A 12,447-nucleotide genomic window follows, 5' to 3' on the forward strand; every position below is an offset into this window, starting at 1 on the left:
CGCCGACTACCCTTTATCCCGCATCTACAACATGGATGAGACACCCATGCGTTTTGAGCTGCCATCGAACCGAACACTGGAATTCAGTGGAAGCCGAACAGTGCCAGTAAAATCTTGCGGAGCGGAAAAGCGGAGCTTCACCGTCGTTCTTGCTGTTGCTGCCGATGGAGCAAAGGTGCCACCGAAAGTCATCTTCAAAGGCGTCCGTACACCGAGAGATCTGGTTGTGCCGCATCCTCTTCGTGTTTCCTTCCATAAGAAAGGGTGGATGGATGAACAGGGCATCCGAGAATGGATTCGACAGAGTTTGCCCCGTGCCGAGCGTTCCCTTTTGGTGTGGGACTCATTCCGAGCTCACTTGACCGATTCCGTGAAAGATGACCTGAAGCAGCGAAACATTGACGTCGCAGTTATCCCTGGTGGCCTAACCCCGGTTGTACAGCCCTTGGATAAGTGCCTAAACAAGCCATTTAAAGATAATGTGCGCCGAAAGTACTTGGCGTGGATGACATCTGGGCCATTTGAGTTTACCCCAGCTGGGAAGAAGAAGGCGCCAAGCAGAAATCTTGTCCTCAGGTGGATCAAGGAAGCATGGGCAGAGATACCCGAAGAGATGGTTGTCAAATCCTTCAAGACCTGCGGTATTTCCAATGCCTTGGACGGAACAGAGGACGACGTGGTCTACTCTGAGGAAACCCCAGAAGTAGATGATGAATACATAGAAGAGAACGAGTTCGACACAGACAGCGAAAACGAAACGGATGGCGAGTAAACCATTGGGTTGAAAGCCCTTGCACGTATCCGTCAAACGGCTCCTTTAGGAGCCACCAATTTCATAAAAGTGAATAACCAATATTCAGAAGTTATTTTTGTTGTGTTTTATTACTTCTGCTTCATTGCTAACTTGACTACAAGCCGGGGGGGTAAAGTTATTCAGCAACTGTATATTTTTAAAATGTAAAACCCTCGGCTATAAGCCGAACCCCGTTCTCCGTGAAAAATCTCCCAAAATTTTGGGTCGAAAACTGAAAAAATCGCTCGGCTTATAGGTGAAGAAATACGGTAAGTTGTAAAATCAAAGATATGATTGTTTACCCTGGTCATGATCAATCAAACCAAATGCTACATGTCCAATGGCTATGCCTAATCATTCAACCTCAATATCTCACAAAAACGAGCAGTTAAAAAGTCAAAACCCTGTCATCCTAGTCTGATAGCTTACCTCTACAGCTTATAACAACTCTTAACTCTGAGATAAATGGTTCAAAGTTCACATGAAATTAAGTATATTAAAAGAATGGATTTGAGGATTTCAGATCATCCAGCAATGACTGCACCAAGTCACTGGTGGTAAATTTCTTCTCCAGCATGTCTTCAACAAGGCAGTTTGGTTCTCTTCCACCTCCATAAGCAAGCATGGTGTGACGATATCTTTCACCCATTTCTCGTGAAAAAGGATCCTTAGCAAAGCACTGATGCCAGATACGTGATGCTACAGCCCTGGACCACAAGTATGAGTAATACTTTGCTCCATAACCATTGAGATGGCTGAACCTCTGTTGCCAAGCTGTCTCTAATTTAAATAATTTAAAAAATAAAAAAGGATTGAATACTAAACTACCTCTTGGAGACTTCTAACATTGATGTCATTCAAAAGGAGACAGAAGACACTTATGGGCACTTTAATTTCTGGTAGAGCACTTAGGCTGTGAATGTTGTTAAGTATATGAATTGTTTAGTTAGTGTACTATGCCTGGATTGATAGCTCCCAAGATCTGATTATTAATTCTCCCCTCTAGCTGCTACACATTTCCTTGTATATTGGTAGCAAGAATTTGGTGTTCAATCGAGGTAATAACTTCTACCTGATAAGTTTGAGTATTCTCACTACCTGTTTGCTGGGTAATGTATGGGTATTAAAGGGAGAAGTTACATGTTAATCACTTCTGGGAGTTAAAGGGTTAAAAGAGAGCTCTACAAGTTGACTTTAACAACACTCATTTTAATTTTGACTTAACCTTTTAAATCCTCAGAGTGATTAACATCTAATTTCTCCTTACAATAAAACTGATGAATGTTTCTTAAAGTCACGAGAATAAAGGAAATGATCACCACTAGAAGAGGCTTTGATTACTAACCAAATTCTCCTTGTCACAACCAAAAGAAATGTAAAGAAAACAGTATGGAGAATTTAATGCATACTTCTGTTAGGATGTAAAGGGTTAAGAGAGAAAATGGTGACTGAGTTGTCAGAATAGTGGACTCTGAATCTAAAGGTCCACATTGAGCCCAAGCAGGTGTCACTGTTTTGTGTTCTTTGAAAAGTCACTTTATTCTCACATTGCCTCATTTTACTCAGGAGTACCACAGGACTACCAACCAATTGTCAAGGAAACCTGATGAAATAGTGAGGGTAACCTGCAGTGGAGAAGCATCCTGGTTTTTTCACTTCACTGAAACCAGGATGAGCCTACTGATTTGAAAATTTTGAAATTGCCCTAGAAAAACCTCATCACAGCTGCCAATCAATGGAGGTCTTCTGACAACTGATAACAAAATTTGGATAATTCTGCCTTCATGACTGTACATCAGCTGCACAACCTTACAGTGCAGTGACCATCTTATTGAAAAGTCCTGACAAATGGAAGTTAAAATCTCCAAAATTCAGGCTTATGCTGAGTCAGTTGCCTTACAATCAACTGATTGTATGGAGAGAGATGAACAAAGAAATGTAGATTGTCTAATTTGGATCAATCATTGCAAAGTTTCATTTGGAAATCAAAGTACTGGGACTGTTGCTAACAATGCAAGCCACTAAAATTGGTCATTCAAACCTACACACATATCATACCTGGGGCATGCGGTATCAAGGTGTACTTCTCTTGAACTTGCACCAGAATATCTGTAGTAGATCCATCCAATGGGTGCTTACTGTGATATATCTGATCAATCATTGCATATAGAACCTGCCGCTGCATCTCCAAAGCTCCAAACATTGTCCGCCCTTGACAGAGACGCTGTGCAAATTCTTCTGGCAGGCTTTGCCCAGTTTTGTAATGGCAGGCAAACTTCATTAGCACTCTTGGGTCCCATGCAAAGTACTCCATGAGTACTGAAGGAACCTCAGCAAAGTCTGTGGAACACCTGGTACCTGTGACATGTTGATACTGAGTGCGAGCCAGCATGGAATGCATCGCATGACCCATTTCATGAAACAAGTTCTCCACCATGCTATGACTAAGAAGTGGAGGGGATGACACCCCAGGGGAAGGAAAGTTGCAGACCACAACAACGATGGGAAGCTGATAGGAGCCATCATCAAGTTCTCGACCACCTGGCAGCCAGATAAAGACAATAATAACTTACAAGGATACAGCCACAAAACAAAATCTTAATTCACTGTCTTCATTGGGTGGCATTAATTTCCTGAAAAACTCACTTGAAGCTGCATGATCATCAAGGATCAGATGTACTGCCTCTTTACAGTTAATTTTAAGAATGAGATTTGCTTTACACAAGTTTAGCACACAGAAGTAGATCTACATACATGGCATAATTATTGCTATCACTGTGTTGGTTTGGTTATCAGCCAAAATATTCTGATTCATCACTCTGAGCTTGCACTTTTCTACACCTAACAGACAAAGCTTGGAAAGCCTTGAAAGTACTAACTTGTTAAAAAAAATTCCTGGGAACAGATGTCAAGAAATACCACATGGAAATAAGGTAAGCCGAAACAAACTTCCACATTTTCACTGTATCAGACATGGCTGGACTCTAAGCTACCTACAAGAATAAAAGATTTTTAAAGGTTATCAAATTTATACATATATCAAACCTCTTATAGTAAAGTGCGAATCTTGCTGTAGTTTCTCTGCCCTGTTGAAGAAGTCACAATAGATGTAACCCAAGAGTCCCTCTGTCTCATGAACCACACCCAGCTTTTGAACATCAGAAGACCATAGTTCACCCTCAGCTGGTTCTTGAGCTTCTAATGTTATTCCAAACAGAGCCCTGAATAATAAATCCAACCCATCCATACAAGCTCCAAGTGGAAAGTACGCTGATATAGATGAACCTTTTATCTTGGCTGATTGATATTTTGCTATACCTGAGTAATAGTGCAGATCCCATGGCATGATGTGCTCTAAGTTAGGATCTTTTGCCATTTCTCTCTTCAACCTGATCAATAATTGTATTTCAGTATGCGCTGGTTTGAGAAGTGCATTTGCAGCTTGTGTTAAAAAGTCCATGACATTTTCTGGAGATTTTGCCATTGTTCCTGTTAATGCACGATGTGAATAACTTGGGTAGTTTACCAGCTGAGCAAGTTGATGCCGTAAGGTAAGAAGCAAGTCCAGAGTTTTACATTGTGATTCTATTGGCTTCAAGCAAGTTAAATAAGCCAATTCACGCAACTTCTCATTATTAGAGTCCAAAAATGCAGAGTCTATAATGACATGATCACCATCTACAGGGTAGATACCAGCAAGTTCATCACCAAATGGCAAATGAGATATTGGAACTTTAACAGGAGATGCTGCTGTATGAGAGAACTGTGCACCAATAACTAACAAAGCCTCCTGAAGCTCAACAAAATGCCTCCGTTTCTTTTTCTCTAAGTGAATACCACTCTGTTCAAAATCAAATAAAAACAACTCTCCAACTCTTCTTGCTTCCTCATTCATCTGATGTGTGTCATTTGAGAGAAGCTTCTTTAACGCATGGTAAAGACCGGGATTAGTGTTCAGCTCTTCCACATAGCCACTTATGCCCCTCGAGGTGTCTTCTGCTGCCCCTCTAACCTGACCATCAGGATGCGTTAATCTCACAAATTCTGCCAAATCAGCCACGGCACACAGGGTATCAGAGAGCTCATCAAACAGCCCCACTAACCGAGGGGTTGGGTTTGACTCCAACACCTCGTTAACAATTTTACCACCTTCTGACAAGGCTCGATTTTTTAAAACTGAGAATCCAGATGAACTAGTCAAATCTTGCACACCAAAAAGCCCAGTTGGCTCTAAACACCGATCATGTTTAGGATGGGGAGAGTTGAAAGCTGTAGCTAATGGGCTCCATGTTGTTACTGTAAATTTTGTCTGCTGTACTAACGGTGGGACATTTCTCCTCCACTGAAAGGTTACATAACGATTTTTCAGAAAAAATCTTGCAGCTAACAAGGTCCTCATGGTTTCAAAATAGTTGAAGAAGCTAAATTTCAGGTTCCTATTAACAAAAACTCCATGCGATTTTACGCCATCTTGCTTTCCACCTGGTATCTGTGTAGGTCATGTAAGACCAAGCATAATGTCACAAGAAAGTTGCATATTTTTGGCCTGAGCAACTGCGCGCCTACAAAGTGTACTCCACCCTTAATAAGCCAACAACAGTGAAAAAAAAAAGGAACAAACAATCAAAAAAAGACGAAACGAAACAACAAAAACTTGCTCAGAGCTAGTGTTGGATTAAGGGAGGGGTAGGTGCGCAGTTGCTCAGATACCAACAATTAGCCGAAAAATTTCATGTTTACGTACATAGAGTAAAGTGAGCGCGATCATTCGTCACGAGGAAGGACAAGATTCAGCACGAGATAAAAAGACATTTTTAGGCTTACCAAACATGTTCCTCTTCGTAGCAATCGTCGCTGTAATTCTGTTTATAATCTTTGTTCTGGACTGCGATTTTATTCTCAAATTTTACGAGAAGTTTGGCGCTAAACCAGAAGAGAAACTTCGCGGTAAAGTAGTTTGGATCACCGGAGCGTCTAGTGGTATCGGGGAAAATCTAGCTTACGAGCTGACAAAATGCGGCTGCAAACTGGTGTTGTCTGCAAGAAGAAAGGAAGAACTAGAAAGGGTAAAGGAGCAATGCATTGGTAGGCTTATATATTTTCTAATCCCAAGCAAGGTGCTTCGTTTATCCTCCATGTCATAGCTCTTAGTAGGAATGCTGAGTAGGTAGAGATCATAGACCTTACCCACTCGGGATTCGGGTGTGGGGTGCTTGCTAATGCGACCTTTGGATTATGATCCTCTCAGCCAAATCGCGGAAAGAGTTCCATAGAACCCCATACATTAATTATGTATTCCATTTCATAAAGACTAAATAGAAAGGTTTCTTTGCAACACTCTATGCATAATTAATGTATGGGGTTATATGGAACTCTTGCCCCAAATCGCAATTGGGGAAGCAGCGGAAAAAGAAATCAGACCAGATTGAAACCCACGAATTCCAGGTGTGGTTGAATGCTGCTACAAACCTGGCCTACCAACTACGCCAGAAAGGCTTTACCCCTCTTATAAGAAGTCTGATCACAAATAATAAAAGGGAAATATAATTTGAATTGTAAATTATAACAAATAATGAAATTATCCTCACAGGTGAATTACAATTACTAGTAATATTAAAAGAAATAGAAGGCAAAAAAGCCTAACATTTTTCAGGATTTTATCTCCGTAAATTCTTAAATTGCAAGTCACGTTTGAATATCAGGTTGTCATTTTGATGAAAACATCAAGTGCATAATGTCTTCTGTCACTTATCTTCAAATTGAGTTATCTAAATGTGGATGGGAACTGAAGGTCATTGAAGTGGTACTGGTATTAGTGCTATTTGAGAACTGAAAATGTTTTTTTTTATCTTTTTGTCAGACCTTGCAAGGGAGAGGTCACTTGTTCTTGATATCTTAGTTCTTCCACTGGATGTCACAGATTATGACTCGCACAAGGACCATGTCCAAGCTGTTATGAATCACTTTCAGAGGGTCAGTGAATTAAACATGATTCAGAATGTGATCTGATACGATTTAACATGGGATAAATTTACAGTATGCTTTTTCAGTTGTGTCACCAATTTAGAGTAAACCATAGTTGAAGAAAATGATAGAAGACAGACAACCCATCCAGCAGGAGCAATATGCGATTTCTGTAGCATTAAGCAATTAGGAATATGTCTACCTGCTACTGGATGGGATGCTACCTGCTACTGGATGGGATGCTTATGGCGGGGTTACTCCCATGAGTTAGTCAGATTTCCTTGAAAGCCTGCAGGGACCCATATATATGTTATAGTTCAATTTTATACTTGGTTCAAATTTTATTTTCCGTTGTTCTGGGTCATGTTAATGTATGATAATGAGTTTGAAACAAAGGAAAATAAAATTTGAACCAAGGATAAAATTGAACTACAACATATACACTGGGGTGGAGAGATACACTGCAAGAGAAAATTGTCAGCCCTAGATCATAAAACAGTGACTTTCTGTTTTCCAAACCAGAGAACTAAAAACAAATTTGCTCCTTTTGCAAGGCTTTTTCAGTTAAGTGCAGGTCTCAAAGTTGGATGTACATTAGTTTTGTAAGGATTTATTTAGTCTTTGTTTCTGAAGGATTCACCCTCAGGAAAACATGTTTGCACTTCAATTAAGCAATAGCATAACACATGGCAATGACTATATTTAGATAGGTGTCAATCATCACACAGATGAAAGGGTGGATTTAGGAGAGAGATGGGTACCCCCCATGAGATGACGTGCAGCTTTCTTACATGACTAATATTGGGCAAAAAAAAATTGTGATATATTGATGTTGAAGTAAAACATAAGACTAAGTTGAAGAATTTATATTGAACCCCATAAAAATAGTAGTTTGGCACTAACACTTCAAGCATAAGCCCTTCTATTCGTTAAAGCAGACATAAGTTATGTACAGCATTCCTTAGTGGTGCACCCCATCTTAAGAAACATCCTGGATCCACCCATACCATGTTAGGTTTGATTTTGAATATTTAAATAACTGGCCCTCAGGGCCACAGATACCAATACAATTTACACCATATTACTCAATGCCTTTGCAAGTCAATAAAGGGCTAATGAGAAGTACCTTATTACTGCCCAGGAAATCCATAGAAAAGATGTATCTTGGAAATATATCTACCGTGTGTAAAATCAAATTTTTGATACTTTGAGAACCTTGTCACCCTACAGATTGATGTTCTGGTCAACAACAGTGGTCGATCGCAGCGTGGTCTTGTTCTGGACACTCCCGGTGTGGAGGTGGACAAAGCAATGCTAACTGTTAATGTCCTTGGACAAATTTCATTAACCAAGGCAGTATTACCACACATTATCAAGCAGAAAGCAGGACAGATCATAGTTACAAGCAGTGTAGCTGGCAAAGTGGGTGTGTGATGAATGTTATTACTGTCTAATTATTTCCGTTTTTTGATATTATTTATGTTTATGCAACCAGGAGAAAAAGATGATCTTGTTGCCAGCTGTGCCTCTGGAGAGGACTCTTGTTGGTTATTGTTTTGACGACTTTTGATGCTGGTGGTGTTATCATTTGCTGAAGACAATATAAGTGCCATTTTAACTGTCACTAAAAAATACTGCCGAGGTCACCACTGGGAATTTGTCAGTCAAGGTTTGGATTATTCCAAACTGAAATTTTAAGAATTAGATCACACAGTTATGGTGCGATCTAATTCTTAAAATAAAGATGCTCTTTGTGATATTTTTTTATTTTTCATTTTTTTGTTGGAACCATCTAACAGGTTCTCCAGGCCAAGCTACATACAGTGCTACTAAACATGCTATTCAGGTATTTATTACACGACTCGGGAAGCCAGAGGGCCAATAACTAAAATCAACCAATCAAAATGCTCTATTGCCGGTCCAATATTCTCTAAGTATTGGACCGGGCACTATCCCAAATGGTCCCAAATGATACCGCACTTGTGTCGCTTTGAACTTCAGTCGTATAATAAATCTCTTATTAACCAAGCTTGCTCGGGACCATACTGGAAGAATATCGGCCCTCAGTCTTTTTTTGTACAGACCGAGCGCAGCGAGGTCCATACTGTCAAGACCTCGGGCCGATATTCTCCCAGTACAGCCCTCGCGCTTGGTTAATAAGATATAAGTACGTTATTATTACGGTAACCATGAAGTTTTTAAATGAAGGACCCATTCTACTTTTAGATTTAGTAATCTTTCTATTAATATTGGAACTTTCAGATGGCTTCTTATTTTTAAAGAAAATTTACATGGGCCTTAGCTTATCTGGCATTGTCAATATTTATAAGAACTTGTCTGTCTTTCACAAAAAGAGAAAATTGGAATGACTTGGCACTTGGATGTAATTGAATGTAATTACGCTGAGGGGCCCTTGGGCCAACAAAGACACTTCTCTTTCTTTTGAAGGGTTGCTTCCTCTAAAGAGAGAATTTTTCTGTCTACTTCTTGGGGTTTCTACTTTCATTGGTTAGTTTGTTTTAAGACTTCAGCATTGGTATTTGGGAAAATTTATCCTTGACCTAATGGTGGGTCATGCTGCTACAAAATAATAACCTTTACCAAGTGTCTCTTTTGTAACTAAAGTGATTGTTATTAAGGTAAAGATTGGTGATGGATTTTGTTGTGATTTGGCAGGGTTACTACAACACGTTAAGAATGGAGGTGAATGAACATGGTATTGGTGTGACACTGGTGTGTCCAGGTCCTGTTCAAACAGATGTTGTAGCAAATGCATTCACTGAAGATGTCAACAAGGTATGAAAGAATCAAACAGCAATAGAGTGTATTCCTTCAACCAATAATTTTTCTTCTCTTTCTTGTTTTAAGATAGATACTCTCTTGTATCAGAGAATAAGAAGTATTTAATAACTTTTCTTTGCAGACAAACCTGTCAAACCTTGTACTCATAATATCTCCGTGCCAGTTCTCTTTGTGCTGTAAAATTTCATTTGATTGAGTCTTTGGGAATATGATGTAGAATGGAACATTTTTCCCATGTGACATTTCACTTCTTCTCATCACCTCTGTACATGGATTTTTACTCTTTATTATGAAGAGAAATTCCACTCTTAAACTCCTTGGAGCTGGGGGTTTATGTGATAACTAAACATAAACTATACATATGATGCACGATCCTTGCAGTAGAGAGCGCTGTTTATACAATAGCGAAAATCAGACCTGAAAAAAATCAGGCCTGTACGGGATTCGAACTACTGACTTCTGCGATACCAGTGCAGCGCTCTACCAATTGAGCTAACAAGCCAACTGGGAACAAGCCGTTAAGTTGATTCGTAATAAACCCGTGATGATAAATCAGATACAATGTATATATTGTAAATATATGAAGTTCATATATTTTGAACTGCGGTATTAGATACGTACGATGCACAATCCTCGCAGTAGAGAGCACTATTTATACAATAGCGAAAATCCCAGTTGGCTTGTTAGCTCAATTGGTAGAGCGCTGCACTGGTATCACAGAGGTCAGTGGTTCGAATCCCGTACAGGCCTGATTTTTTTCAGGTCTGATTTTCGCTATTGCATAAATAGTGCTCTCTACTGCGAGGATCGTGCATCATACATATCAAATACCGCTGTTCAAAATATATGAACTTCATATATATACATTGTAAATATGAACTGTACATTTTATTTGTGTAGCAATTTAAAGAGAAAGCATCAGTTCAACGGGACAGCAAAAGAATGCAACCAGCAAGATGTGCTCACCTCATGACTGTAGCAATGGCTAACAGGCTTGATGAAGTGTGGATTTCTCCCAATCCAATCCTTCTATTTATCTACATCAGTCAGTACTGTCCTGTGCTATATGATTGGTAAGTCAGCATTGTGCCTTGTGAAAGAGGGTGTGTGTGGTGGGGGGGGGGGGGGGGGGGGATTTGGTGGGTTCCTTTACTGCTCTTGTATATACATGTAGATTTCCACCATGAGAGTTTCACTTTTGGAACTGTTCATTAAGAACTTTTTACCTTTTTTTCTCCCATGAAGTGAAGAATTACAGAAAGGAAAACTACGATACTTGTATCATATCATGCATTAACTTCTGTATATTTGTTTTAGGTTTGCCACACGTGTGGGTATGAAACAGGTTCGAAGGATGCGAGAAGAGACAGAATCAAGGTGACTGCTACCTAAAATTGATTATAATTAATTCTTAATAATTGAAATGAATGGTATACCTATGTATTTTCCAGCTTGATTCAGATGTTTGGATGATTGATGAAGGGCTGTTCTTCACTGAAACCCTTTGAGAGCACAAAATGTCAATCTTATTGATGTGGGAAAGAAATGAATGTATGAACAAACAAGACAATGAATTACAATGTACTTATGACTGCTCTAAGACTGGGAAGTAGAAGTATCCATCTTGAAATGAAAAACTGCTTTTTTCTTAGTGCTTAATGCCGAGATTCAACCACAAAAATCATCTTGAAACTATGTTGTTAAAAGGTAGTTGAATACTTAGCTGGCACAAGTTTCTTTTACAGCCTTCACATGTGGATATTTGTTCTTTTTTCTTTTCCTTGACCTATCCGCAGACCATTTCCTATGACGTAAGCATTGGCATTCTTTGCCTCATGGGTTGTGGATTCTGTCTAAGGATGGGAGAGTGCTGCAACACGCCTTGTGTTTTTTCTTTGTTTTGTTTTGTTTTTTTTTTTAATCAACTGATTACATATCGCATCTTTGTTTTACAGGAAAAAAGACTGACGAACAGAAAGCAGTCAACGAGTGAAATACGAATTTAACTACTGTTTGTAATCGTGTTGTATTCTTCTAATCAATCAATAAATAAACGAAGACTATGTTTAATTTTAACCCGCTCAGCACGCTCTAACGTGGGGGGAGGATCTGGGGACTGATTGATAATCTACAACACAACAATCCAATCATGCCGGGGAGATGAGAGACCCTGGGAACGAGGTTGACTCCCAACGCTACCCCCCTTCCCGTTCCCATTCCACTTTTCATTTAGAATAGAATAGAATAGAATCTTTATTTATACACGATGAGAATTAAAGCTAAAAAGCTTGCGGGGTCGTGTCCTTAACAAAATAGTATCTAGCCAACTATTGATTATACTTAGACACATTTCAAACTAAATAAGAAACTATAATACAGTAAAACATTCAATTTTCCTCTCAACTTAAAAATACTTGTAATCAGTTAATATATTCCTGGCCGTCGACCCTGATAAACTAGTAAAAGTAAAGCTTGTGAAGTGATTATTTCTCATGAGTAGCCTCCTAAGATTCTTAAGAGCCAAACTACCTACATTTTTTACATGATGGTTAACATAGTTCCATAGAACCGAACCTCTATATGCTAAAGAGTCCTTAACAATCTAGTGTTGAATCTAGGTATGGTTATTGCTTCTTGGTCTCCTAGTGAATAGCTACATTCCCACCTTATGAATATGCTATTAATTAGAGTAGTGAGACTTTACTTGCTCTATAAAAAAGGTTAACTATTTGAAATTTGTATTCTAAATTGATCGTATCCCATACTGAAGCGTTGAGAGCTACATTGGATTCCGTATCTTTGGATAAGTTGTGGACAATTTTTGTTGCCCTACAGTGGAGTTTCTCAATAGAGTACAGAAGATCCGAATTTGCACACGAACCCCATAA

The 12,447-nt window shown here is 39.2% G+C and overlaps 2 protein-coding genes across 3 annotated transcripts; one reads left to right on the forward strand and one right to left on the reverse strand.

The window, feature by feature from the left end:
• Positions 1-863: 863 nt before the first annotated feature.
• On the reverse strand, positions 864-5,192 carry LOC111319500 (mitochondrial intermediate peptidase). Its single transcript, XM_022922257.2, has 3 exons — positions 3,839-5,192; positions 2,852-3,334; positions 864-1,573 (listed from the first exon to the last, which is right to left on the reverse strand). The coding sequence occupies exons 1-3, from the start codon at positions 5,190-5,192 to the stop codon at positions 1,290-1,292; spliced, it is 2,121 nt and encodes a 706-aa protein (XP_022777992.1). The 3' UTR covers positions 864-1,289.
• A 280-nt stretch (positions 5,193-5,472) lies between these two features.
• Positions 5,473-11,635, forward strand: LOC111319512 (dehydrogenase/reductase SDR family member 7). Of its 2 annotated transcripts, none has more exons than XM_022922267.2 (8): positions 5,473-5,878; positions 6,654-6,766; positions 7,988-8,183; positions 8,557-8,603; positions 9,434-9,553; positions 10,460-10,632; positions 10,877-10,936; positions 11,515-11,635. In XM_022922267.2, the coding sequence occupies exons 1-8, from the start codon at positions 5,623-5,625 to the stop codon at positions 11,525-11,527; spliced, it is 978 nt and encodes a 325-aa protein (XP_022778002.2). In that variant the 5' UTR covers positions 5,473-5,622; the 3' UTR covers positions 11,528-11,635. The 2 variants fall into 2 exon arrangements, with proteins under 2 accessions (XP_022778002.2, XP_088581957.1); XM_088725831.1 differs by having other exon boundaries at positions 5,658-5,859.
• The last annotated feature ends 812 nt before the right edge of the window (positions 11,636-12,447 follow it).

The sequence above is a fragment of the Stylophora pistillata genome, chromosome 6, assembly GCF_964205215.1.
Source record: "Stylophora pistillata chromosome 6, jaStyPist1.2, whole genome shotgun sequence".
NCBI lineage: Eukaryota > Metazoa > Cnidaria > Anthozoa > Scleractinia > Pocilloporidae > Stylophora > Stylophora pistillata.

Coding starts and splice junctions, on each gene's coding strand:
- LOC111319500 (XM_022922257.2), bottom strand. CDS start 5,192: ATGAGGACCTTGTTAGCTGCAAGATTTTTTCTGAAAAATCGTTATGTA. Junction 3,335..3,838: donor TTCGCACTTTACTATAAGAG/GTTTGATATATG, acceptor TCTGGCTGCCAG/GTGGTCGAGAACTTGATGAT. Junction 1,574..2,851: donor CTTGATACCGCATGCCCCAG/GTATGATATGTG, acceptor TATTTAAATTAG/AGACAGCTTGGCAACAGAGG.
- LOC111319512 (XM_022922267.2), top strand. CDS start 5,623: ATGTTCCTCTTCGTAGCAATCGTCGCTGTAATTCTGTTTATAATCTTT. Junction 9,554..10,459: donor TCACTGAAGATGTCAACAAG/GTATGAAAGAAT, acceptor TTATTTGTGTAG/CAATTTAAAGAGAAAGCATC. Junction 10,633..10,876: donor TGTCCTGTGCTATATGATTG/GTAAGTCAGCAT, acceptor TATTTGTTTTAG/GTTTGCCACACGTGTGGGTA.